Source organism: Littorina saxatilis, linkage group LG17 (assembly GCF_037325665.1).
Source record: "Littorina saxatilis isolate snail1 linkage group LG17, US_GU_Lsax_2.0, whole genome shotgun sequence".
In the NCBI taxonomy this organism is placed as follows: domain Eukaryota; kingdom Metazoa; phylum Mollusca; class Gastropoda; order Littorinimorpha; family Littorinidae; genus Littorina; species Littorina saxatilis.
This window is the reverse complement of record NC_090261.1, coordinates 55,986,776-56,013,856: the sequence shown is the minus strand read 5'-3', so window position 1 is coordinate 56,013,856 and position 27,081 is coordinate 55,986,776. Positions and strand designations below refer to the sequence as shown.

General features: G+C 44.0%; 1 protein-coding gene across 2 annotated transcripts in view; it reads right to left on the bottom strand.

The window, feature by feature from the left end:
- Positions 1-26,858, bottom strand: part of LOC138951695 (uncharacterized) — a 43,769-nt gene extending 16,911 nt beyond the window's left edge. Inside the window, exons 1-3 of one of the 2 annotated variants that reach the window (XM_070323253.1) lie at positions 26,273-26,858; positions 5,652-5,848; positions 5,104-5,211 (exon numbers count right to left, since the gene is read on the bottom strand). In XM_070323253.1, the coding sequence (XP_070179354.1) occupies positions 5,104-5,211; positions 5,652-5,834 (291 nt within the window). In that variant the 5' untranslated portion in view covers positions 5,835-5,848; positions 26,273-26,858. Of the gene's footprint in view, positions 1-5,103; positions 5,212-5,651; positions 5,849-9,368; positions 9,600-26,272 lie in introns of those variants that run through there. The other variant, XM_070323254.1, reaches the window with a different exon arrangement.
- Positions 26,859-27,081: the final 223 nt, after the last annotated feature.

Here is a 27,081-nt window from a genome sequence, read left to right as displayed (position 1 = left end):
CTGAGTCTGCAAGCACGAGGCAGGCTGGTCTTATATATATGGTAAGAACGTTCTAAACCCTACACGTTTTCGATTCCGATTCTTCTTGCCTTGAAATAATAATTCGGAAACCATTCATTTACTGAACAGATGCAGTCGTATATCAGTGTAGTCTGCTACGCCGGCCGGTGCTGATCTAGCTGCTAGTCTACGTTATCGAAATAACACTTGTGTTTTCTGTTAGCTGCTGGGATTTGTATACTAACTCATCATTTGGTAATGTGGATAATAAGCTACATGCCACTAACATGGCATGATTATGAGAGGAATCTTCGCAAGTCGAAACTGAAAAATTAGACACAGCAGGTTCTATTTTTAGATTAGTGGCAACTGTAGGCGGCACAGGCGCATGCAATCTGTCAGAAAAAACCCACTTCTGCTTTTAATTAAAAAGCAGGAAATTTATGGTCATAATCATTGGTATTGTGGAGAATATAAGCTACATGTCATTAATTAATTCTGAGGATGAGAGTACAGTCTCGCTTTGGCAAAGGGTGTAAGAATACGCTCTGTGAAAAAGTTAGCGCACTCCAAGAGTGCGCTAACAGATTTAGCGCATCGCCATTAGCCAATCAACTGGTTCACATCAGTCATGTGACACCAGTACTTACTGACAATTATTATTATTATTATTATTATTATTATTATTATTATTATTATTATTTAAGTTATTGAGACATCCCAGTGCACTAAGGGATTTATAGAGCAAATCGAGAAAATTCATTATTGAACGAAGCGCATAGCGCTGAGTTCAATAATTATTTTCGAGATTTGCTCTATAAATCCCTTAGTGCACTGGGATTGTTTCAATAACGATATTGTCAGTACCGCCATAGAAAAAAGAAGATTCCAAACGCACATTTTGCAACGCGCATTTGAATAGGCATAACTGTGTGGTCAGGTCGTGTACAGTAAAGATCTACTTTTGTGTGGGGTGTCTCAAGTGTGTCGTGCTTTCGTCACACGCATTTTAATTTCTATTGGTAAATTCCAGTGTAGCGTTAATCTGAACAGTGATGATCTTTCAGAGAGACCTCATTTGAACTCGGAGAAAGGACTGTGCTCTTCATTATTTGCGATTCGAAACCTCCAGTCGAGCTTCGACGGATTGACTGTGCGGAGTGACTCCCCTTGAATTGACTCGAAGCGGGACTCGACGGTTCGCACATTTTCAAAACAAATGTGGCATATTTCTCGTGTTGTATCTTCACTCATCGGGGAGTCTGATACTAAATATGAACGGTAAGAATGCTCTGAACCCTACACGTATTATATCCCCATCGTTTTTTCGTTCACATTTGCCCAATATGTTAATTTGCTGAGCGGGGTTAATGTCGTCTGCAAGGCTACCTGGGCAATCGAACCACTGCAGTCTGCACTGAGTCTGCACGCATGAGGCAGGCTGGTAATAAGTCTTATATATGGTAAGAACGTTCTGAACCTTACACGTTTTTGATTACGATTGTTCTTGCCTTGAAATAATAATTCGGAAACCATTCATTTACTGAACTGATGTAGTCGTATTTCTGTGTAGTCTGCTACAGAGTCGATCGAGTCAGTCTTCCAAACTGGTCTAGCTGGTACGTTATCGGAATAACACTTGTGCTTTCTGTTAGCCGCTGGGAATTGTATACTAACTCATCATTTGGTAATGTGGATGATAAGCTACATGCCACTAACACGGCATATGAGAAGAATCTATGCAAGTCGGCGAAAATTAGACGAAACACAGCGGCTTCTATTTTTAGATCACTGGCACTGGCACTGGCACAGGCACATGCAATCTGTCAGAAAAAAACCACTTCTGCTTTAATTGAGAAGCAGGGAATTTATGGTCATTTGGTATTGTTGAGAATATAAGCTACATGTCATTAATTAATTCTGAGGATGAGAGCACAGTCTCGCTTAGGCAAAGGGCGGTAGCGCACTCCAAGAGTGCGCTAACAGTTTTAGCGCATCGCCATTAGCCAATCAACTGGTTCACATCAGTCATGTGACACCAGTACTTACTGACAATTATTATTATTATTATTCCGAACAGAAAAATGCTATACAAAGCGAATTATTAGAGAACAATGTGTAGACAGATCTCACATGTATGATCTTACTCAAAACTCTGGTGATGCGGGAATTTCGGAATCTTCATGAATCAAGTATAACTATTTGCTTTCAAATAAAGAATTCTTGTCTGTTGGCGTAGGCCTACATGTGTAATTTGGTTTCTGTATTTATATATTAATCATATCCGGGTTTTTTTCTTTTTTAAATCTATGTTATCTGATTCAATCAAAGTTGCACCTATATACTTGAGGGACGGATATTAAATGTCAAATATTATAAATATATTGCAATATCAAAACTGAACAAATTCAGTTTTGTTTAAACCGAAGAAAGTGAAGTTACTCGTTACTCACTGGGTCCATTTTAAGATTTCGGGACAATGCAGCATGCAGCTATCTGTCTATGCGCTGTTGCACGCTTCCAACCCCCTACCCCAATTCCCCTCCTTCCATTTCTTATTTTTTTCGTCGCCCCACACCCCTACCTCCACCCTCTTCGACCTCCATTTTGAGTTTCCTTTCCGGCGTCGCACCACCTCTGACGCCCGCGGACCGTACGATGTTTTGCAGCCAATGAAACGTGGGCAAAGTGTGCACGTGATGTTGCCGAGTTGGAGTGACGTGCGCAGCTCTGCCAATGATTCGGCGCTTCATTTGACATGCACGGCGAGCCTGCTGGGGCAGACATCACGCGCTCGCTTAAATTCTCCATCAGATTAAATTCCTAAAGTGCCTGCGTTTGTCGACTCGGACAGCATGTGACAACATTTTCTTTGTATTCACGCACAGGCGCCTTTTAAGTTTTTACACTGATAAAGTAACATCATTTTGATGAGCGCGCGCAAGCTCAACAGCATACGGCACGCACACACACACATGCAAACACACACACACACACACACATGTACATGTACATGCACACACGCACGCCCACACGCACGCCCACACGCACACACACACACACACACACGCACGCCCACACGCACACACAGTGACACACGCACGCACACGCACACTGCTACACACACGCACATACACACGCACGCACACACACACACACACACACACACACACACACACTCACACAGTGATAAATTGTCCTTTTTACATTTAGTCAAGTTTTGACTAAATGTTTTAACGTAGAGGGGGGAATCAAGACGAGGGTCGTGGTGTGTGTGTGTGTCTGTGTATGTGTGTGTGTAGAGCGATTCAGAGAAAAACTACTGGACCGATCTTCATGAAACTTGACATGAGAGATCCTGAGTATGGTATCTCCAGACGGTTTTTTCATTTTTTTGATAAATGTCTTTGATGACGTCATATCCGGCTTTTCGTGAAAGTTGAGGCGGCACTGTCACGCTCTCATTTTTCAACCAAATTGGTTGAAATTTTGGTCAAGTAATCTTCGACGAAGCCCGGACTTTGGTATTGCATTTCAGCTTGAAAATTGATTGCATCGTATTCTTCATCACATTCTGAATCTAAAAATATATACATATGTCATGTTTACTCTTAAAATGTGATCACAATTAACGAAAATAGATTAATTAGTCTTACGATTAAAATGTAAGAAATCGATCCAAAAATGATTTCATTTTATTCTTTATCATTTCCTGATTCCAAACACATATAGATATGATAGGTTGTACTCAAAACAAGCTCAGAAAGTTAACAAGAATACAGAAAAGCGCGCTTTCCTGCTTAGCACAATACGCCACCGCGCTAATCTGGCGTGTCAATATCACTACGTTTTGCACGTGGAAGGTGAGCGATTTCCTTCACGCGGGGATTGACGAAGCTGTACTGTCTTGGTGAAAAAATACAGTGCGTTCAGTTTCATTCCGTGTGTTCGACAGCTTGACTAAATGTAGTAATTTCGCCTTACGCGACTTGTTTGATTCTCAGTTTACATAATGTTCACGCCCTTGGCGTTTTATTGGGCTGCCTCTCACATTAACCAGAATGACACAGTTATTTTGAATGTGTCAGACGTAAAAACAGAATCTGATCAAGGAAAAATAACACGCATTCTGATTGATGAATCCGGCAACAGCCGAGGTAACAATTACTGTTCTTTGTCCCGCAAACAAACCCTCGCGCTTCGCTATTGTATACCAGTTTTGTCTAGACTTCCTAGCAGTGACTCGACCTGTTTTTCCCCCTCTCTATGTCGAGTTTTGCAAAGAAGGTCAAACAAGCAACTCAATTTTTTTCTTTCTCTCTCCTTCGTTTTCGGCAAAGAAAGTCAAACACGTAACATTGTGAAGATTCTCCATACAGAAACACTTACATCTGTGTGTTATGAAATGAGTACAATAGGGCAAATCAGGGGCACTGATGTTGAACCAAAGTTCAGTGTTTATATCTTTTCTAAATACTCTGTCTGTCCGTGCCTGTTAAAGTTAAGCTTTTAAGTGATCTCTATGTCCGTCTTTCTCTCTCCCTATGTCTCTGTCTCTCTGTCCTCGTCCCTGGGTGTGTGTGTGTGTGTGTGTCAGTGTGTGTGTGTGTGTGTGTGTGTGTGTGTGTGTGTGTTGTGTGTGTGTGTGTGTGTGTGTTGTGTGTGTGTGTGTGTGTTGTGTGTGTGTTGTGTGTGTGTGTGTGTGTGTGTGTGTGTATGTGTGTGTGTGTGTGTGAGTGTGTGTGTGTGTGTGTTGTGTGTATGTGTGTTGTGTGTGTTGTGTGTGTGTGTTATGTGTGTGTGTGTGTGTGTGTGTGTGCGAAAGTGCTTGCGTCCCCATGTGCAAGTGTGTGTGTGTGTGTGTCTACATGCCTGCATGTCTGCCTGCTTGATTGACTGCCCCTCTCTCTCTCTCTTTCTCTCTCTCTCTCTGCCCCTCTCTCTCTCTTTCTCTCTCTCATATGCACATTTAAACCCTCTTCATAACCATCTCTCTCTCTCTCTCTCTCTCTCTCTCTCTCTCTCTCTCTCTCTCTCTCTCTCTCTCTCTCTCTCTCTCTCTCATTAAACTGTTCTCACTCTCTCTCATTAAACTGTTCTCACCTGAAGAACGGACATCTGGTGCTGTCTTTTCTTTCGTCGACATCGCTGGGCAGCTCTTCTATTCTGCTCCCGTCTTCTCTCTTTCCTTTCCACTTCTGATGCAGTCAGCTGGAACACACAACAGCCAGCCATCATACACTGTGTTAAGGTTGCCATGCTTCGAATGCAACAAATCATGTACATTGTACACTGTGATACATATCTATCTACACTTTTACATGGAATAAGAGCATCCTGTGAATTCAACACATGCCACAAATGTACAGTGTGGTTGTTTTTTGGTGTTGGGGAGTGGGAGTGTATGTGGATGAGTTAATTTCGTAACTTAAACCAATGTCAATCTTTAACATTTATTCAGCAATCAACACCACAAACAGGAACCATTGGATAACCACTCAGTTTACAAACAAACACTTAAAAAAAAATTAAAAAAACCAAACAATTGAACAAACAAACAAGAAAACACACAAACAAACAAACTTACAAACAAAAACAAAAACAACAAAAACTAACAAACAACAAATACACACAACTTCATTGGTACTTACGTCGTGTGATTCAGGCTCATGAAATTCAACCATGAGTTCTTCCTCCCCCCGCGCCTGACGCTTCGCCATGATGGTCATGCGCAGTTCTTCTTTTAGCAACTTCTTAAGCGTTTCCGGGTCAGCGCCGCGCATGCGCGGATGTGGATAATGTGGGTTTGCTCGCCGAGTGTTAATCTTTTGCATGATGAACAATCAACCTGCAAGAGAATGAGGAATATTGGTAAACACATACAAAACGTTTAAATTTAATCAGTCCAAGACGCTGACACAAAAGAAAAGATACAAATAGGATATCAACTAGCATAACATAGCAGCTGGAGGGAAGTGGGGGAGTAGGGGGGGGGGGGGGGGGGGCAGATGTCCAGGCCAGCGATTGATATTTGGAAGTATAGTATCGAAGAATAGACAGACAGATAAAGGCAGAGACAGAGACAAAGAGACACACATAGAGAAACGGACAGAGGCAGAAAAAAAGATCAACCATATAATCATTTATTTGTAACCGAGTCGACAGCGTTGGAGGAAAAAAAGACACAGACATTGACCGTTGCTGCATCAGAAATTGACCGTTGCTGCATCAGAAATTGACCGTTGCTGCATCAGAAATTGACCGTTACCGCATCAGTTATTGACCGTTGCAGCATCATTTATTGACCGTTGCCGCATCAGAAATCATAAGGACGCCAACTGATGACAGTCGATTTATGTCATGCAACGGAAACCATAGCTTTAACTGAAGAAACACAACAAGAAGAGTAGACATTATCACATATCTGATAGTTTCAAGTCGATCTGATCAGCGGTAGCGCTGAACTATCTATACAGAAAAACTTGCCGGCAAGGAAATGTCAGTAATAAAAGTCTACAAAAGCACAAGGCTTTGAGCAACTCTGAAGCTCATTCTCAATACTTTTTTCATCTTGCGTCATGTAAGCCGGTGTTTCTTTTCGTGCATGGTATGTATATTTTATAATACTAAAGAGGAGCAATAAATCCAGCAGTATACACATGACAAATCCTCTTCAAAGCGTTGTTTATTCAAAGTCTGTCGCCACTTTTTCGGCTCTGAATGGAATTGGAAATAAGTTCATTGAGCGCTGTGTGAAGCGTTAAACTATACAACTAGACCCTGAAACGAGGTCGTCGTACAGTGACGTCAGGTCACGTGACCACGAACGAGCGAGATCATGATAATAGACGGGTGGCTCTCTTTCGCAAAGTCATAACGCAACGCTTAAACGGTGCCGGCGACTACCACGAAATACCTGGAAGAAAGTATAACAGAGAATAACAAAGATGGGAAAGACAAGACAGATATTCAGGCACACAGACAGACAAACAGACAGAAGAAGTAGACTTTCCTGTCATTTAATCCAACCCTATCTCCACCTTTTCCGGGGTAAATTCATCGAAGAGTAACATGCAACTCACCACCGACGGGTGCACCCTTTACCCTGTATTTCAAAGAAGCGTAACAACACCAGTTGACATCGCCAGGAAACAGCACCGCAACTCAAGCCAACGACAGAACGCCCATCCCCCTTAATATCGCATTTCAAAGTAGCGTTAAAACATCAATGCATTGTATTGCCAGGAAACAACACCGCAACTTTAAGCCAAAGACAGAACGCAACATTTCCAGGCAGCACACTCCAGGCATCACACTCCAGGCATCACACTCCAGGCAGCACACTCCAGGCATCACGAGGGTCATCCCAGAGAGCAGATCGACACACGACTGGCACCGGACAACGTTTGTTTCTTTCTCTCTTTTTTCTGGGGGGGGGGGGGGGGGGGGTGGGGAGGGTAGAGATCTGCTTTCTTCTGAGATATGTGGGCTAACAAACGGAGATATCTAATTATACTTTAACTATCGACAAAAAATAATTGTGGCACTGACCTGCGTTGACCCGTTCTGAAACGAAGCGTGGGTGTATGTCTCTAATTTCAGGTGGTACTGAGCTTTCAATCTTTGCTGGCATTTTACCGCTTGGTATTTGATGCTATACACGCGTGCCGTGAAGTCAATACATGTATTCAGGGTCTTCGGTACCCGCTGCATCGTCAGTGAACCCAACAGATATTGAGAACCGGTATTGTTTAGTGCTTTGTTTTAAAATAGGGCTTTGGCACGAAATGGCAAAATGTTACAGTTACAGCTACACGAAATGGCAAAATGTTATAGTTACAGCTACACGAAATGGCAAAATGTTACAGAAACAGTTGCATGAAATGGCAAAATGTTACAGTTACAGTTACACGAAATAGAAAAATGTTATAGTTACAGCTACACGAAATGGCAAAATGTTACAATCGTTTTGCTCAGCGGCAGACTTGCTTGCAAAGAGTCAGCTTTATATGCGTTCACTCTTGGTCGTCTTTCCAATTAATGCAAAGTGTACACATGTATATATTAAACATCTGCAACTATTATCGGACACTTGTTGATGGCAATTTGCTGAAGTTATTCACCAAATGCTAGCGACTGTCGCGTGGCTGAAGTTATTTGCAAAAGACTAGTGACTGTCACGTGGCTGAATAATCCAAATGCTAGCGACTGTCACGTGGCTGAAGTTATAATCAAAATACTAGTGACTGTCATTTGGCTCAAGTTATTTGCAAAAGACTAGTGACTGTCAAATGGCTGAAGTTATAATCAAAAGACAAAAGTGACTGTCAAATGGCTGAAGTTATAATACAAAGACTAATGACTGTCAAATGGCTGAAGTTATACTACAAAGACTAGTGAATGTCAAATGGCTGAAGTTGTAATACAAAGACTAGTGAATGTCAAATGGCTGAAGTTATAATCCAAAGACTATAGTGAATGTGAAATGGCTGAAGTTATAATACAAAGATTATAGTGACTGTCAAATGGCTGAAGTTATAATCCAAAGACTATAGTGAATGTCAAATGGCTGAAGTTATAATCCAAAGACTATATAGTGAATGTCAAATGGCTGAAGTTATAATACAAAGACTAGTGACTGTCAAATGGCTGAAGTTATAATCCAAAGACTATTGAATGTCAAATGGTTGAAGATATTAGCCCAAAACAAGTTGCTGTCCAATATCTAAATTCAGTTGGCAAAGACTATATTGGCTATTCAATTACACAAGGAAACGGGGATACCGCTAAGGTACCCATGCTCTTTACCCGGAAAAAAAGCAAACCCGAAATTCCTCAAACAAATTCCCACGGATGGCATTTGTCCCAAAGCGACGCATTCGGTTTCTTTATTGTGTTTAACGTCGTTTTCAACCACAAAGGTTATATCGCGACGGGGAAAGGGGGGAGATGGGATAGAGCCAAGTGCTTGTCAATTGTTTTTTGTTCACAAAAGCACTAATCAAAAATTTGCTCCAGGCGCTTGCAACGTAGTACAATATATGACCGTACTGGGAGAATGCAAGTTTCCAGAACAAAGGACTTAACATTTCTTACATACTGCTTGACTAAAATCTTTACAAAAATTGACTATATTCTATACAAGAAACACCTAACAAGGGTAAAAGGAGAAACAGAATCCGTAAGTCGCCTCTTACGACATGCTGGGGAGCATCGGGTAAATTCTTCCCCCTAACCCGCGGGGGGTGACGCATTCGCTGGACCTACTTACTGCCCGTTGTACCGATTGGCAGGCAGGGCAGTGTTATGTACATGCACGTATCGGTTAAAAATGCGTTCCTGAGAAACACAAACAAAAATCTACTCACAAAACAAGGACATTGCACTGATCATGGTGTACGTTCGAGTCCGAACCCAATCATCAACTGGATTCTAGACTTCCTCTTCACGCAGTGCTTCCTCGAAGAAAACTGCCAGTAACCGCACCTCATTTACATACGTGGTCACAATAGATACTAGAGGGGTACGGTGACACGACACCCGCACTCAAGCATGATCTATTTCATGACATTTTGCAACCTATGTTGCTACTTCGCCTGGTTATGAATAGAACAGGAAGCGATCTCTGCGCGGAGTATACATGTACTATATTATATGCCTGGCAATTAAGTGTATAGATTAGCCGCGTCACGTGACTAAAAACCTATGAGAAATACTCAGTGACATAGATCTTCTTCGTTTTCATATATTCATGACTGCGCCGGAGACAACGTTTGGTCGGGCCATGTGACCCAGAACCGTGCGAAATTATTGGAGGAATTATGACGTCATTTTCTCGCATAGGTTCAAAATCTAGGACGACTGAACCGTCCGGTCATGTGACCGAAAGGGAACAAAATGATTGGAGAGAAGGGTTATGACATTGCTTTTTTGTGTGTGCATATAAACGAACTAGGTCTGGATGTGCATGTCGCTATGGCCGCACCCGAGCTAAGAGTGTGAGAAAAAAGTTAATGATATAGCTACTCATGACCCAGGTACCCGGCTTGGTTTTCATATTCCACGGCAAAAGAAACGCAAATGTGGCACCGAGAACAGCCATGTGACCCCGGGGAGAACTTAGAGACACAGTTCCCGTTCTCATAATAATATTCCCTCGTCTCCACATTCCATAGCAGAACAATCGCAAAATATAAGTTCAGCAATTATATATACGGTCAAGTGACTGCGGACCCGGCAGAAAACTTGAAGTTTCATTTCGTTTACATATGAGGGAGGACGGCACTGACTTTCGTGATGGACATGACTCAGGTGACGGAGGAGTACGTCAACGTGTGCATGAACGAACGAATGCATCAAAGGTAAACTATAAAAGAAATACTGAAGAAACCAAAAAGATGTTTGGGGAGGGGGAGGGGGGAGAGAGAGAGAGGGGGGGGGGGGGGCGGGGGACGGACACAAACAACAAATGTTTGAATTCGGATACACAAAAAGCACCTGATTTTGTACACAGAGCATGCTGTTGTCGTTGTTGTCGTTTTTTGTTGTTGTTGATGTTGTTGTTATTGTTGTTGTCGTCGACGTCAAGTGATTGCTTCATGGCCCTTTAGCTTTTGTTTCAGAAAGTTTCCCATTTCATCAATTCGTATACCATTCCTGCAGTCTGTTTTCTTTGAGAGCGGCCGATAGCTCATGGGAAAGAGAGAGAGAGAGAGAGAGAGAGAGAGAGAGAGAGAGAGAGAGAGAGAGAGAGAGAGAGAGAGAGAGAGAGAGAGAGAGAGAGAGAGAGAGAGAGAGAGAGAGAGAGAGAGAAAGAAAGAAAGAGAGAGAGACACACACACACACACACACACAGAGAACGAGTTGGAAAGAAAGGGCTACAAAAAGGAAGAAATAAAATTCATCCGGGCACTCTGCTCTCATGAGCTCTTCATGCCATGCAACAGGACAAAACATACATACAGCAGCCGCATTCCTTTCCCGAGACGAGCTGCAGGTGTCGGGTCGCGTCTGAATGCTTGGACATGTCGAAACAATAGCAAAGGCCTATCATAATGAATTCTAATGGCCCTAGGATTACCAGGTTCGAATGTCAACAACCACCCCTCAGTCTTACCACAAACCTCAAATCGTTTGAACGACGACGGAGAGATATAGGGGCAAAGGGGCAATCTTTGATAGGGGTAGTTCTGGCTGGAAAATCTATTACGGAACTTCTGCAAAACTGAAGAAGGCGTTTCCATGTTTGACGCCCTTTTCCGAGCGCTGTTGTCTTCGCCTGAAATGATAAGCTCCCGTGCAGATAAGTAAAAACTAACTAAGGTTTCGGGTTGTTCCTAGCGTTAATTGCAGTCTGTGCTGATAACTGTATGACTGAAATCGCAGTCCCAAATGATAACCTGGACTCAAAGTGCGACTTTGAAGGGTCAAATCAAGGAGGATGTGTGTGCGAACATTCCATGTTTATGCAATATAATGGTACGGTTCGATGGAGCACCGCCCGTATAAGTTGAAGTTTAAAGTTCGGTTTACAAGACGTGTTGATACCAAAGGAGGGTACCGCATTTACATGTCCAGGTTTTGGGGTGTCAAATATATTTGTTGTTCCGATTCTCAAAACAGTTGCCAAGTCATTACTCGTTTTCTGCAAAGAAGAACGCTTCCTTGTTGGCTTTTTGAAGAAAAAAACCCACCATGAACACCTCTTCAATATTCGCACGCAGGCACGCACACACACACGCATGCACACAGGTAGGCAGGCAGGCAGGCAGGCAGGTAGACACACACACACACACACACATACACACACCTACACAACACTGTTCCGCTTTGTCAAGACACTGTATTATCATTGCACGGGCTCAGGGGGAGGGGGGGGGGGGGTGAAGTGAGTGTATACAAATGGGGAACGGAGGGCGGGAGGGAGGGGGGGGATGACAAATATAAATATGAAGTACACTTGTATCAGGAACAGGGTGCCCTACGTCACACAAACGTTAAGTACGACTGTCCTGGCAAATTCTGTTTTTAATCAGATAAATTGTTTGACAGACTAATTAGCGTTATCGGTTGTGGGCATTGTTTCTATTCGCCAATCTGACACCCTAGACGACACTGTTATCACCTGATCGATCGAACTTTTGATGTTTTGATGTGAATAATTTTGTTGTTGAGATAAGGACACTTGTACTTATCTGTTATTGTATTTGTAAATGTTTAGAGTTTGTAAATGTGACCTGAATATTATGTCACGTAAGGAATAGTACAAATATTAGTATGATAGTATAACGTCAAGACTACCACTGAATGGCTATCATCATCCTATTTTCTAGAGTTTCGTTGGTTAAATGTTATTCACAAACAAACAAAACAAACACACAGAAACTAACAACAACAACAACAACAACAACAACAACAACAACAACAACAACAACAACAACAACAACAACAACAACAGACAAACAAACAAAGAAACAGAAAGCTATTGATATATTCTGAATAATTGCTTAGAAAAATTGTCGGGTTTGACAAACATCCATGTAAATGTCCGCGATTAGAAGCAAAACCCGACATCCCGTTCTTTATCGCACTGTGATTTTTAAGCAGCCACGTCATTTATGTGCACGTAAACCCTGTCAAAACGATCGCACCTGACCTCTGACCGACAATTTAAAAAAAAACGTAACAAAAACATCTGCCGCAGTCTGTTGACAGATACTGAGTCACCTATTGCAATAATTGTTAATATACTTACATCACAGTGCATTTTATAAGCACATCACAGTGCATTTTATAAGCACATCACAGTGCATTTTATAAGCACATCACAGTGCATTTTATAAGCACATCACAGTGCATTTTATAAGCACATCACAGTGCATTTTATAAGCACATCACAGTGCATTTTATAAGCACATCACGGTGCATTTTATAAGCACATCACGGTGCATTTTATAAGCACATCACGGTGCATTTTATAAGCACATCACAGTGCATTTTATAAGCACATCACAGTGCATTTTATAAGCACATCACAGTGCATTTTATAAGCACATCACAGTGCATTTTATAAGCACATCACAGTGCATTTTATAAGCACATCACGGTGACCTGTAGTTGCATGTAAAGGCATAGTACTTCCCGTGTATAAACGTTTCGGTTTACCATCTCAGATAAGGCAAGGCTTTAATAATAATAATAATAATAATATGGGAGATTTATAGAGCGCTTGACGTTCTCTAAGTGCTTTACAATGAAAAAACATTTACATACAAAGCAAAGCGAGAAAGCATGTGCAGCAGCATTCAGCACACAAGTGAACAACAACGAAACACTGCATCAATACAAGCTGCAAGCATACTAACACAGGCAAACCATTCAAACATTCAAACACCTGATCAAAAATGCACCATATCGACACAAAAATTAATCAAATTACTGTGTGAAGACGTGTGTTTTAAGGTTTGATTTGAAGGAACAAAAAAGTGTGGCAGTGTCGGATTGAGTAAGGGAGAGAGTTCCACGCAACGGCTGCAGAGAGGGAGAAGGCTCTCTGACCGTGCTGTTTGCGACTGAAAGAAGATAGACGGAACATTCTGGTGTCTAGAGAGGAGCGGAGGGATCGTGAGGGTGTGTGGAGTGTGAACAGGTCAGACAGGGGACAAGGCAATCCCTCCACTTGGACACATGCCACAAGTCAACAGCCTGGCTGCTCAAAGTGCAAAGTGGGAATCTTTTTGTTTGTTTGTTTGTTTGCTTAACGCCCAGCCGACCACGAAGGGCCATATCAGGGCCGCGGTGCTGCTTTGACATATAACGTGCGCCACACACAAGACAGAAGTCGCAGCACAGGCTTCATGTCTCACCCAGTCACATTATTCTGACACCGGACCAACCAGTCCTAGCACTAACCCCATAATGCCAGACGCCAGGCGGAGCAGCCACTAGATTGCCAATTTTAAAGTCTTAGGTATGACCCGGCCGGGGTTCGAACCCACGACCTCCCGATCACGGGGCGGACGCCTTACCACTAGGCCAACCGTGCCGGTTTAGTGGGAATCTTTGGAGGATTTGATTTCTTTGAGACCACTATAGCGTCAATCTGCAAAATTAATGCATCAAGTAATGTCCCATTCTGCACATGCAAGAAACAGTCGGGGCGTTAATTTTAACCGGGCACATTTGAGATAATGAGCAAAAATGTCTTTAGGCCAAAAAAAAAAGAGGTCTGTTTACGGTAACCCGACCGACCCTAGTTTTTTCGCGCGACCCTAGACTTTTTTTGGGCAAAATAACGTAAAAATATGTTTTTTTGTAAAAAAAAACAAAAAACAATCCCGACCTACCGACCCTATTTTTTTGGCCTATGTTACCGTAAACAGACCTTTTTTTTTTGGCCTTACGCGGACAGTGACCTAGCTATCGTTTTACGCTCACTCCGACGTACATACAACCTTGACACAGTGAAAGCACGTTGCACCTTGAGTTTTATATTGCTAGCTGCCACGTAATGTAGGCACTTGATTTATCATAGCCCGGGAGCTCTTATCTTTCCGGGCACTGTGCGAGTTTGTCGTCTTGTGAAAACGGAACCCTTTTGGTCACGGCTTGGAGATACATGTATCGTAATTCATATCAGTCGTGATAGATAGATGCATGATGGACAGCGGGTTGATAGGCTTCGCATACGTATCAGCAGCTGTTTGGAGTTTTTAGCCGCAGAAACTCGCACTGTTTGACTGCAAGGGAGATAAATATGTGGAACTCAGATTAATACTTAATGGGCGATGTGCCAATTAACTGAGGCACGACAAAAGAAAGAAAGTGTGAAGCACTAGGGGTAGTGTAGGGGCCGAGGTGTGATCACGATACTGAATAAGAGACGGATACAAGAAAAGAAAGAAAACTTGACTAACTGTAAAAAGCGAGGAAGAGAGAGAGAGAGAGAGAGAGAGAGAGAGAGAGAGAGAGAGAGAGAGAGAGAGAGAGAGAGAGAGAGAGAGAGAGAGAGAGAGACGAGAGAGAGAGAGAGAGAGAGAGAGAGAGAGACGAGAGAGAGAGAGAGACGAGAGAGAGACGAGAGAGAGAGAGAGAGACTCGAGAGAGAGAGACTCGAGAGAGAGAGAGAGAGAGACTCGAGAGAGAGAGAGAGAGAGAGAGACAGACAGACAGACAGACAAGAAAAAATGGCCGAGACAGATCTATGACAAAGACACACAGCGTCCAAACAACGAAACACTCTACCGTGAGCTTAGTTAAAGGGCTACCTTCCTATCTTAGCTATCCATTCAAATAAAGATGTGTCTGAGAGTAGGCAGTATCAGTGTGCCTATGCATGGGTACTTGAGGCCCAAGTCCTATCGTGTTTCAACGGTCACAAGTATCTGTATAACGAGTGATAGTGTCGTCAACAGGCCACTTGCTGGTGATAAACTGGGCGCGCCAAATCTCTCGCGGAAACCTTGCCCTTGAGAGGAGAGTTTACGAGACGTAAACTAAGTAGCTTTCTGATGACGGCTTGGCTCGGATTATATATTTTTCGATAAAAGGGTTTTCAGACAAATTTGACAAGACTAGGCCCTAACTAAAAAAAAAAAAAAAAAAAAAAAGCAAGCCAAAGAGTAGACTGTAAAATAGTGACAAATGCAGAGAGAGAGAGAGAGAGAGAGAGAGAGAGAGAGAGAGAGAGAGAGAGAGAGAGAGAGAGAGAGAGAGAGAGAGAGAGAGAGAGAGAGAGAGAGAGAGAGAGAGACGCGGATGAAAAGCGAACACAGGAAACGTGAAGACCTATAAATAGATTACCATTCAAATGCGCATTTCACAGTGCAATAAAGTCAGAGTGTGTAAAGCCCGATGAATTGTTGATTACTCTGCATGTCTTAATCCCTGTCAGGCTGTGCATGCTTTGAAAAACAACATATCGCTTTTGGAAGCATTCGTCTGTGACCATAGCGGTGCGTTCAATTGCTCTTACAGCGGAACCCCCCTTTTTAGACCCAAACAACCCCCCGCGGGTTAGGGGGAAGAATTTACCCGATGCTCCCCAGCATGTCGTAAGAGGCGACTAACGGATTCTGTTTCTCTTTTTACCCTTGTAAAGTGTTTCTTGTATAGAATATATAGTCAATTTTTGTACAGATTTTAGTCAAGCAGTATGTAAGAAATGTTAAGTCCTTTGTACTGGAAACTTGCATTCTCCCAGTAAGGTAATACATTGTACTACGTTGCAAGCCCCTGGAGCAAATTTTTGATTAGTGCTTTTGTGAGCAAGAAACAATTGACAAGTGGCTCTATCCCATCTCCCCCGGCCTTTCCCCGTCGCGAAGGTTATATCGCGACGGGGAAAGGGGGGAGATGGGATAGAGCCACTTGTCAATTGTTTCTTGTTCACAAAAGCACTAATCAAAAATTTGCTCCAGGGGCTTGCAACGTAGTACAATGTATTACCTTACTGGGAGAATGCAAGTTTCCAGTACAAAGGACTTAACATTTCTTACATACTGCTTGGCTAAAATCTGTACAAACATTGACTATATTCTATACAAGAAACACTTAACAAGGGTAAAAGGAGAAACAGAATCCGTTAGTCGCCTCTTACCACATGCTGGGGAGCATCGGGTAAATTCTTCCCCCTAACCCGCGGGGGGTACCCCAAAACTGATTCTGAGAAAATCGGGTCTTAAAATGGAGGGAGTCTTAAAATGGGGGGTAATTTTTACAGAGGCTAAGAACAGAAAGTCTGAGAAAACAAGGTCAAAGGAGGGAGTTTTAAATTTGGGGTGGGTGGGAGGGGGGTTACAAGAGGGGTTCCACGGTATGTAAGCTGTGGATGGGATGAAGTGTAATGTTTCAATCAATGTAAGCTGTAGATGGGATGAAGTGTAATGTTTCAATCAATGTAAGTTTTTTCGGCGTGTTGTTGCATTGATGACAAACTGCAATTCGGTCAAAACCATGCAGCTTTGTGCAAGCATACAAATTGATATTCGAGTCAAGTTTCATGTCCAGTTGTAATTTACGCGTTGCAAAACAAAATACTGACAAACTACACAAGGGCATAAGTCTGGACAAAAAAAGCATGGCAGCAAAAACTATTCACTTTGTGGCTGAACTGCACTTTGGACAAAAACAGCGGCGTGTCGGAAAATCTAGACTCTAACCGAGTTTCTTTACAACTCAAGCGTACTTACCAGCCATCCATGTAAAACTAAGAAAGAGAAAGAGAGAGAGAGAGAGAGAGAGAGAGAGAGAGAGAGAGAGAGAGAGGGAGGGAGAGAGAGGGGGGGAGGGAGAGTGAGAGAGAATGAGAGAGAGAGAGAGAGAGGGAGAGAGGGGGAGAGAGAGGGAGAGAGGGGGGAGGGAGAGAGAGAGTTAGAGGGGAGAGAGAGAGAGAGTGAGAGAGAGGGAGGGAGAGGGGGGAGAGAGAGAGAGAGGGCGAGAGAAAGAGAGGGGGGGGGAGAGAGAGAGAGAGAGAGGGAAGGGGAGAGAGAGGGAGGGGGAGAGAGAGATAGCGAGAGTGCAGAGGGAGAGAGAGTGCAGAGGGAGCACGCGAGATCTTACAATATGCTCGAAGTAAACACACACACGCACACACAAAATCAACAGAAATGGTCCAAAGCTGTGATGACAAAAATCCCCCCCCCCCCAACCCCTTCCGCCAACGACAACAACAATCCTCCTAGTCCGACAAGCCCGGCAGGTAATCGATCGTCTCACACTGCCCAGCTCAACACAAAACAGCCCCATGCAGTATAAAGCCTATACAGGACTTTAATTACCACCCGGAGTCCCATTAACCCGCCACCAGCCCTGCAGTCAAGCCACTCAGGTATGGCGGTCAACGGCCTGTGCATTATTTCTCACGTCCGGCTCACCTGTATGGAATAGTATAGGGTATTGTACTTACCCATTCTGATAGCTCTCTCACGCACACATAATCTCTCTCTCTCTCTCTCTCTCTCTCACGCAAACACACTCTCTCTCACTAAATCTCTCACACGCACACACTCTATCTCGACACCCTCCCCTCACCCCTGATAGCTCGTCAATGCACGCACGTCCATACATGCCTCTCGCTCTCTCTCTTTCACACACACACACACTTTTTATCTCTCACTCGCTCTCTCTCTCTTTTTCTCTTTCCCTCTCTGGTCTCTGTCTCTCTCTCTCACGCACTCACACACTCTCTCAAGCCAGCACGACAGCACGCCAATGCACGCACGACCTCACAGGCTACTCGCTGGTCAATGACCGATCCTGTCTCTGACCTAGATTCGGACCCTCCCCCGGCCGGGTTTTGCTGTGTTCGGTGGTGCGTATAGAACAGCCCCCCCCCCCCCCTCCCACAGAGTTTCGACCCCCCCCCCCCCCTCCTATATTTCTATCGCATGCAAATAAAAACAAGTATATTGGTTGATTAAAATCAACATGACCGAAGCAATGTTTTCATAAAAGAAGCGGTATTGTACGGGCACATGTTGAATTTGGGTTACAATCATGTGTTCCAGAGTATTTGAAAATTCGTAGGCATAAAAACATGCAAAGAGGACTGCGCTCAGAACTGTACCCACGGAATACGCGCGATAATTATAAGGCTCATATTGATTGATTGATTGAATAATATAGTCAAGTGGATAAATTGATTACTTATGTTTCACACTAGTTTTGCTGTTACAGCAGTCCCTCTCATGAACGGCACGGTTGGCCTAGTGGTAAGGCATCCGCCCCGTGATCGGGAGGTCGTGGGTTCGAACCCCGGTTGGGTCATACCTAAGACTTTAAACTGATTGGCAATCTAGTGGCTGCTCCGCCTGGCGTCTGGCATTATGGGGTTAGTGCTAGGACTGGTTGGTCCGGTGTCAGAATAATGTGACTGGGTGAGACATGAAGCCTGTGCTGCGACTTCTGTCTTGTGTGTGGCGCACGTTATATATCAAAGCAGCACCGCCCTGATATGGCCCTTCGTGGTCGGCTGGGCGTTAAGCAAACAAACAAAAAACCTCTCATGAACGGACACACTTGGGCCAGTGCAAACCTGTCCGTACATTGCAGGTGGCCGGTCACAGGAGAGCCCCACCCCCATCACACACACACTCAGGCACACTGACGGACTGAGTCTTTGCTACTGGTGAATGAGCTCTACTTGTCCTAAAACAATAAGGTCAAACAACTGAAAGAAAAAAAAACTGTCCTGTAAAAATGACGTTAAATCAACGGTGTCAGAAAAAGAGAGATAAAAGAAATCCTCAAATTCCTGAGGATACAGGCACCCCATGAAAGCAGCCACGAACATACTCACAGAGGCACACATGCTTGTGCAGATACTTAGCAAAAATATGAATTGAAAACCTGCATATGTGGTAATTTCTTTTTTGTGTGTGTGGCTTTATTGAATACTTCAGGCAGTGACTTTTCCCTGTCCAGTTTTCTCTTTCGTCTCTCTTACCCCTCGCTTACCCACCCCCACCCCCTTACCCTCCACTCCCTTTACCCAGCCCCGACAGCACAAATTTATAATCTGCAAGGCAGAGTACACATTTTCTAAAAGGAAGACTACTCCTCTTCAATTATATCCAGAGATCTTCCAGCTGTCTCCACCATAAGCCAAGTGGTCGAGTTTTATACCCCCTTTCCACACAACCGTTCTAGGTCCCGTTCCAGTACCGACCAAGGAACGGTGCGGGCATGGGGGGGGGGGGAGATCGGGACAGAACCGCAATGAACGTAACTGATCGTTAACGGAACTGCTTTGAACGGTAGGGTCGGTAGGAACGGCTGAGTTTGGGCTGCATGTTCAAATTTTTAGCCGTTCCCCTCCCGATCAGAATGAACGGTAATGGAACCTCAACCCATCGGTAACGGAACGCTTGGATCGTTAAAGGAACTTAAAACAACGGTAACGCAACGGTAGCGCTCTCACACACTGAGTTGTCATACCCGCATTTCAAACATCCGTTCTAGGTCCCGTTCCCTTACCGACCAAGGACGGCTGCCACTATGGTCAGACGCTTCTGAAAGATGCCAAAAAACGGCCGTTTGCGCAGCGTTCCATTGTTGTGGCAGCATTCCTTGGTTGGTACGTGAACGGGACAAAGAACGGTTGTGTGGAATGGGGGTATAACTTTTGACACCGACAGACTGAAGAATGAACAGATCTATGAGGTAACCGTCTATCACGGTTTCAGTGACACGAGTGGGAAAGAACTCTCTGTGGGGCGCCTTTCCCAAATTGCAATGCTATGCGCCTGTGCTGGCAACCGCATTGCGGAAAAGTTTGGTTGACGATCACGAAATTCACGAGAAAATTGCCGGCGTAAAATCCGTGCGGTAATATGGGGTGATTTTTCGCTCACTGTTAAAATCACGTGTTCCTAGCATGCTATACCTGCGTATAGTAGGCGACCAGTGATTGGTCAGGGAGATGACTGGTTCTCGGACAGGCGATTGGTGATTGGTCAGAGAGATCACATGATTTTTCTTTCCCCGTCTTGCTTTCTTTTCTACACGAGCTTTACAGACGTACAGGTCTGGGTTTCCGTTGACTAAGATTTGGGGATTCCAACGCGTTGAATGACTGGTTTAGGTCTACCAACGGGGCTTCTGATGTTAGTGCAATATACAGAAGGCTTAGGACGGAGGGATTTGGCTACATATTTTCGCTGACGAGCGGGAGCCAAATATTCAAGCGGTTTGCTTTCTTTTTTTATTTGGTGTTTAACGTCGTTTTCAACCACGAAGGTTAAGCGGTTTGCTTGGGAGAGCTACGTTTTACGAGCTGTTGAGGTAATTAGCCGTTACTTTACGCTGGTGACCGGTCAATGTCTGTGAAATGTAAACTCTGTTTTGTTTCTCCACGATAGCGTATAACTTGCTCATTATAACGCTAAATTGTAATCTGTATATGGTTTTTGCAGATATGGAGAGGAGGAGAAAATGTCTTGAGTTGTTATTAAAAGTCTACTCTTGCAGGTACCACGTGCTCGCTGAAGGGGGAAGTTAGATATGTTTAAAGGTGGAAAAAGGGGGGATTGTTGGCATGGTCACTGCACCGCACCAATTGCTCTGTTTCAGCTTGCTGGAGACTTGCTGGAGGTTTGCTACCCGGTTGCTACCCAGTTTCTACACGGTTGCTGGAGACGGGCTACCCTCTTGCTGTTCCTTTGCTGTACGGTTGCTGTTCTACGGCTGTTGCTGGTGTTGCTGCGACTTTCACCTGTATGCACCACTGCGCCACTGCGTTTCATCGAATGGACCCTGGCTACACTGAGAGTTGAGTGCACCCATGCGTAAACGCCCCCCCCCCCCCCCCCACCTTGTCATCTTTCTAACCCTTTATGAAGAACTTTGAGTTGTGACAACGGGGAGTGTTAACGCCTGTACAGGCTAAGACATTTTACAGAGCAGCTAAGTGTTTTTTAACTTTACACGGTTCAGCGTGTTCTTATTATTTCATAAACTTTAACTGGCTTTTGTCAGTTTTTTCTTGTTTTACGACTTGATCGTAAAAACACTTTTGGCTTCACGAGAAGAGGGAGGTGGAGAGTTAGTGTATATAAACAGACGTCTAGAACTTCTAATTTTGTTGATTCTAACTTTTTTGTGTGACTGCGAGAGTGGATCGTGGTGTGGTTAGTCAGTTAGCAGTAATTGACCGTTTTAGGTCATTCATTTCACTTATAAAACGTGACACCGTCTCAATGGTCCAGGCTCAGGAAACAAAGAGAATAATTATATGTCCTGGGGCGATTGTATAGCTTCCCTTCTTCGTGTCCGATAGACAAGGACAATAAATAGTAGAGCATAGTACAATTTCATGTTGGCATCTTCTCCACTGAAAGCTATAACCCAAAGACTGAAGACCAAAGTGCTTTACCCCACTTCTGACCCGAATCACCCCCCTCCTGCTAGGCACACGTGCACTCAAGTTAACCTCTGCTTTGACCTGTGTGCCAGGAGTCGGATGAGAGAGAGAGAGAGAGCGAGAGAGAGAGAAAGAGACACACACATAGACAGAGACAGACATAGAAAGACAGAAGCGGAGAGACTCAGAGGGAGACACAGACAAAGACATACATACATAAAGAGAGAGAGAGAGAGAGAGAGAGAGAGAGAGAAAGAGAGAGAGAGAGAGAGAGAGAGAGAAAACACCTTAACTGATCTCGTGAGAACGGTAACAAAACGAGACATGTCACCTCTCCGAATGCATTCCAATAGATGACCGCTCCTACGGCCATCAATGAAACCTAAAAGCCGCTTTATCACATAAAGGCGGCTTAAAAAAGCGACACACTGTCTCTCTCACTTTCTCTTTCGAGCTCTGCTCCTAACTTTCTCTCGTTCTCTTGTGGAGATTCATTTCCCCATTGGATTTTGAATATATCACAGCAAGTTATCATCAATCAATCCTTATAATTTCCATTCACGCCAACGACAATATCAATCAATCAATCAATATGAGGCTTATATCGCGCGTATTCCGTGGGTACAGTTCTAAGCGCAGGGATTTTTTTAATTTTTTAATTTTTTTTAAACATTTTTTGTTATGCAATTTATTTATGCCGTGTGAGATGGAATTTTTTTTACACAATACATCACGCATTCACATCGGCCAGCAGATCGCAGCCATTTCGGCGCATATCCTACTTTTCACGGCCTATTATTCCAAGTCACATGGGTATTTTGGTGGACATTTTTATCTATGCCTATACAATTTTGCCACGAAAGACCCTTTTGTCAATCGTGGGATCTTTAACGTGCACACCCCAATGTAGTGTACAATATGATTTGCAACAGAAACCCATACACATTTGTGAAGCTGCTTCGCCTGCCAATTTCTTCGAGGAAGTTCGATTAAAGGCAGAGTAAGCCTCCCGTAAACCATCACAGATACGGTCAGGCTTTTACACACAGTACAAACACCCTTTCATTTAAACACTCACCAATTGAGAACATCCTAGGTGCCCTCCGTAAAGAGCGAACAATTTTCAAAGAATTTATTTTTGCGTGGTTTATCTTACCCCTGAGCCATCGTGAACCCGTGTGAGCCAGTTTTCCCCCTTTTCACAATGCAGTCGTCATAGTTAGTCATTTGAATGCGACTCGACGTGAGCTTATCTACAATAGCACGTTTTTTATGCACGAAACAACGGCTGTGGTTCACAAGAACTCTAGCGATGGCTTTTGACTGTTGAGAGGAACGGCGATTTGCACTGATAAACCGGGCCGTCGTCTGCTACGACCCTTGCGTGACCCTGCTTCCGGGCTTTTCTTTTTTTAAACTTTCACAACTTCGAATTATGTTCTGATCTTGTCTTGATGAAAAACGAATTCTTTTATGATTAAAGAATGTTTGTGTAACAAGCTGTCAATTTATTATTTAGATTTTAAAAGTTAGGTCTAGCGCAAAAACGAGGCGCCATTGTTCTTCAGGGCCAAGTCCACGAAAATAAATTCTTGGAAAATGTCTCACGCTCGACAGAAAGCAGCCAGGATGTTCCCGTTCGGTGAGCGTTCAAATGGAAGTATGCTTGTACTGTATTTAGACGCTCGGGGAGCTCGGTGATGGTTTACGGGAGGCTTACTGTGCCTTTAAGGAAGCACGGGCACACAGGTTTACAAGAAAGACAAGCAGACATATAGGCAGACGTATAAAGCAGGCGCAAAGAGCATCATCCTGATATATTCATTGGCCGAAGTCTTGTTTACGAAGCTCGCGGTAGAAAGCTTTGGAACTGAATTTTTGGAAAAGGTTTCAATCAAGAAGCCTTGAGCCTCGAACTGTTGGATTTGATTGGCGTAGATGGGCGCAGTGGCGTGGTGGTAAGACGTCGGCTTCCTAATCAGGAGGTCGTGAGTTCGAAGAGGTCGGGAGTTCGAATCCCGGTCGCTGCCGCCTGGTGGGTTAAGAGTGGAGATTTTTCCGATCTCCCAGGTCAACTTATGTGCAGACCTGCTAGTGACTTAACCCCCTTCGTGTGTACACGCAAGCACAAGACCAAGTGCGCACGGAAAAGATCCTGTAATCCATGTCAGAGTTCGGTGGGTTATGGAAACACGAAAATACCCAGCATGCCTACTCAACGAAATCGGAGTGAAGCTGACTATGCTCTCAGAGTATAGTGTGGGGAACCCAAATGGGCAAACGAGCTCACACGTAACCAGACAATTCTGGAACGCTGAAGAAGAAGAAGAAGAAGAATCCCGGTCGCTGCCGCCTGGTGGGTTAAGTGTGGAGTTTTTTCCGATCTCCAAGGTCAACTTATGTGCAGACCTGCTAGTGACTTAACCCCCTTCGTGTGTACATGTGCAAGCACAAGACCAAGTGCGCACGGAAAAGATCCTGTAATCCACTGATGTCAGAGTTCGGTGGGTTATAGAAACACGAAAATACCCAGCATGCCTACTCAACGAAAGCGGAGTGAGCTGACTATGCTCTCAGAGTATAGTGTGGGGAACCCAAATGGGCAAACGAGCTCACACGTAACCAGAACATTCTGGAACACTGAAGAAGAAGAAGATTGGGTTAAGGGGGTAGAGTGGCTGGTCAGGTGGATATTCGGAGAACGAAGTCAGGAAAGAGAGTACAGACTAATAGCTTATATAAATAGAAGACGAAAACACGTGACTATATATATAATATATATATACAAATTGTAGTTGACATCTTATAATTTGTGAATTCAAGTAATCATTTCAGTATTGAAATCCGCCAAAGTGTTTCTATGCACACTTGCATGTATTTTAGTGTTGTAACTCTATTAGACTTAAAACAAATTCTTGGTCTTGTAAATTCCTGTTCTGAATAAGCTTTCCTTTCAACAATTTGTTCGCGAATGTGGTCAAAATCATTCCTCAAAATCACGTCGAGCTTTTCGTCAAACGAAAGGCATTTTCAAGGATCATGCTCGTGACATTTGGTTGAGCTACGAAGCAGTAATACACCGCGAAATCTATAGCAACTGTGATTATTTTAATTGATTTTATTTTATTTACATATCCAAAATCCCTCCCCCCCCCCCCCTCGCCTACCTTCCGCCCCCCCCTCTACCTTCCGCCCCCCCTACCTTCCGCCCCCCCCCCCCCATCGCAAAAAAGGTAAACACTCTATACAAGGCTGTAACGACAAAACACTTGCAGCAATAAACTTCAACAACTAAAGCCCCCTCTCGTGGCAAGCAGCGTAGGCCTTAAAACCCCAAAGAGAATAATGGACTGGGGAGTAAACTGTCGATCTATTCCGGGACTTGCTCTTTGCTTTCAGTCTTTCTTTACAGCACCGTTCATAGCGGTCAGCCATCCATAACCTCCCGTTCAAACTTCGTCCTCAAGAGAACAAAGTGTCCCGTTTTGTCACAGAAGTACTGGCTGTGAATACTGAGCATAGTGGTACTCGACATCTGGGCCAACAGGAGAGTCAATATCATGTTTGAAGTTGAATGACTAAAAGTCAGACAGGTACGATATTCGCAGACAGGTAGACTACAGGTGGACACAACAGCGCACAGACAAAGCAGGCACATATACTGCACGCAAGCGCACAGACCAGAAAAGAAGGGCGGAAAAAGAAACCAAGCAGGCAGACAGACAGATAGACATACATACGGCATACAGACCGTGCAGACAGTCAAGCGGAAGGGCGAATACAAGGGACAAGCAGACATGAACAGTATAAATATTAACACTGAAGCCGTACACGCAGACAGACCGTTGACAGACAGACATGCAGACAACGTCTGAACCACGCGCAGGCAGACAAGCAGGAGGGAGGATAAAAGAGACAGACTGACCGGAACACAGAATAGCACACAGAAAGACAGAAAAAAGCTATCGCTAACAGACATGCAGACAGACAGAAGCACCGCCAAACAGAGATACTGACCGCGTTCACACACTTAAAACTGACAGTCATACTGAACGGAGGACATAACTTGACAAAGCAACAACTAACTAACAGCCAAGCAGACTGAATGAATGAATGACACACACACAAGTATGGCTCATTGGCAGACAGACAGACAGACAGACAGATAGACACAGTATACATTCATCAGGACAGACCGATAGACACAGTATACATTCATCAGGAGAGAACACCGAGCCAAAACCATTGTACTGTATGTATATGAACCACCCACAGTGCTGAAGCCTGACAAATAACACAAAGAAAGAGTAGCCGAGGAGAGGGTTAGCAATTAGCGCTTCCAAAACAAAGTGAAAATAGTGCAAACAAAGCCCAACTTGTCAAAATATGGTATATAAAAAATCAGACACTTACCCTTGTAACCTAGCCTTCATGACCTAGTTCCACGACCTGGTTTCTTTTTTTTCTCTCGTGCAAAGTGTCGGCCGCACCGCGACTGTTCATACACTGATCAATGATTGTCCGTGCTATGTATGTCACAAGACGGGTCTACTAGTCACTCAACTGTCCAGCGATAATTGTGTGCACTGCACTTGAGACTCTTTCCACAGCTCGCCAGAAGTCCAGCAATTGACAGAAAATACAATCAGTTCTCCTCTCTCAGTGCGCTAGTCTGCTTGCACAAAAGCTCGAACAACACGAGAAAGACTCCTCAGTTTTTGTCAAGTGCAGAAAGGGAGTTTGACTGGAGAGGGGAGAAAAAAAGCTTTCGAGGGGGTAAACGTTGTGTGGTGTCGGCTAGCAGGGAGAAGCGAACAAGTCGGGCCGACGGGCGAAGCGAGTGTAAACACAAATCAGCTGGTGGAGTAGAGATAGTAGAGACGGTAGGCTGAAACACGCTGCTTTTACAATCCCGCTAACTTCTCAGCTGCCTGCCTTTTTACTGTGTGTTGGGGAGAGAGAACGAGCAGTTCAGTCTAGCCGAGTCTCTCAGACTTGTAGTCTGCGTTTACTGAACCTGTCTGCGCGTGCCGCTCGCGTGAAATACATGACCTCTACGCCAATCAATGTCAGCTTTTCGGCTCAAGCCCTCTCCCATTGGCCAATGAGAACCGTGGGTGCAGACAGCACAGGGAGCCTCACAACGAGTGAAAGGCCCAAGCGGGTCGGAATGAGTTGCAAAATGTATTTCTGTCAATGTCGTCGGCAACAGCAAGTTGCTG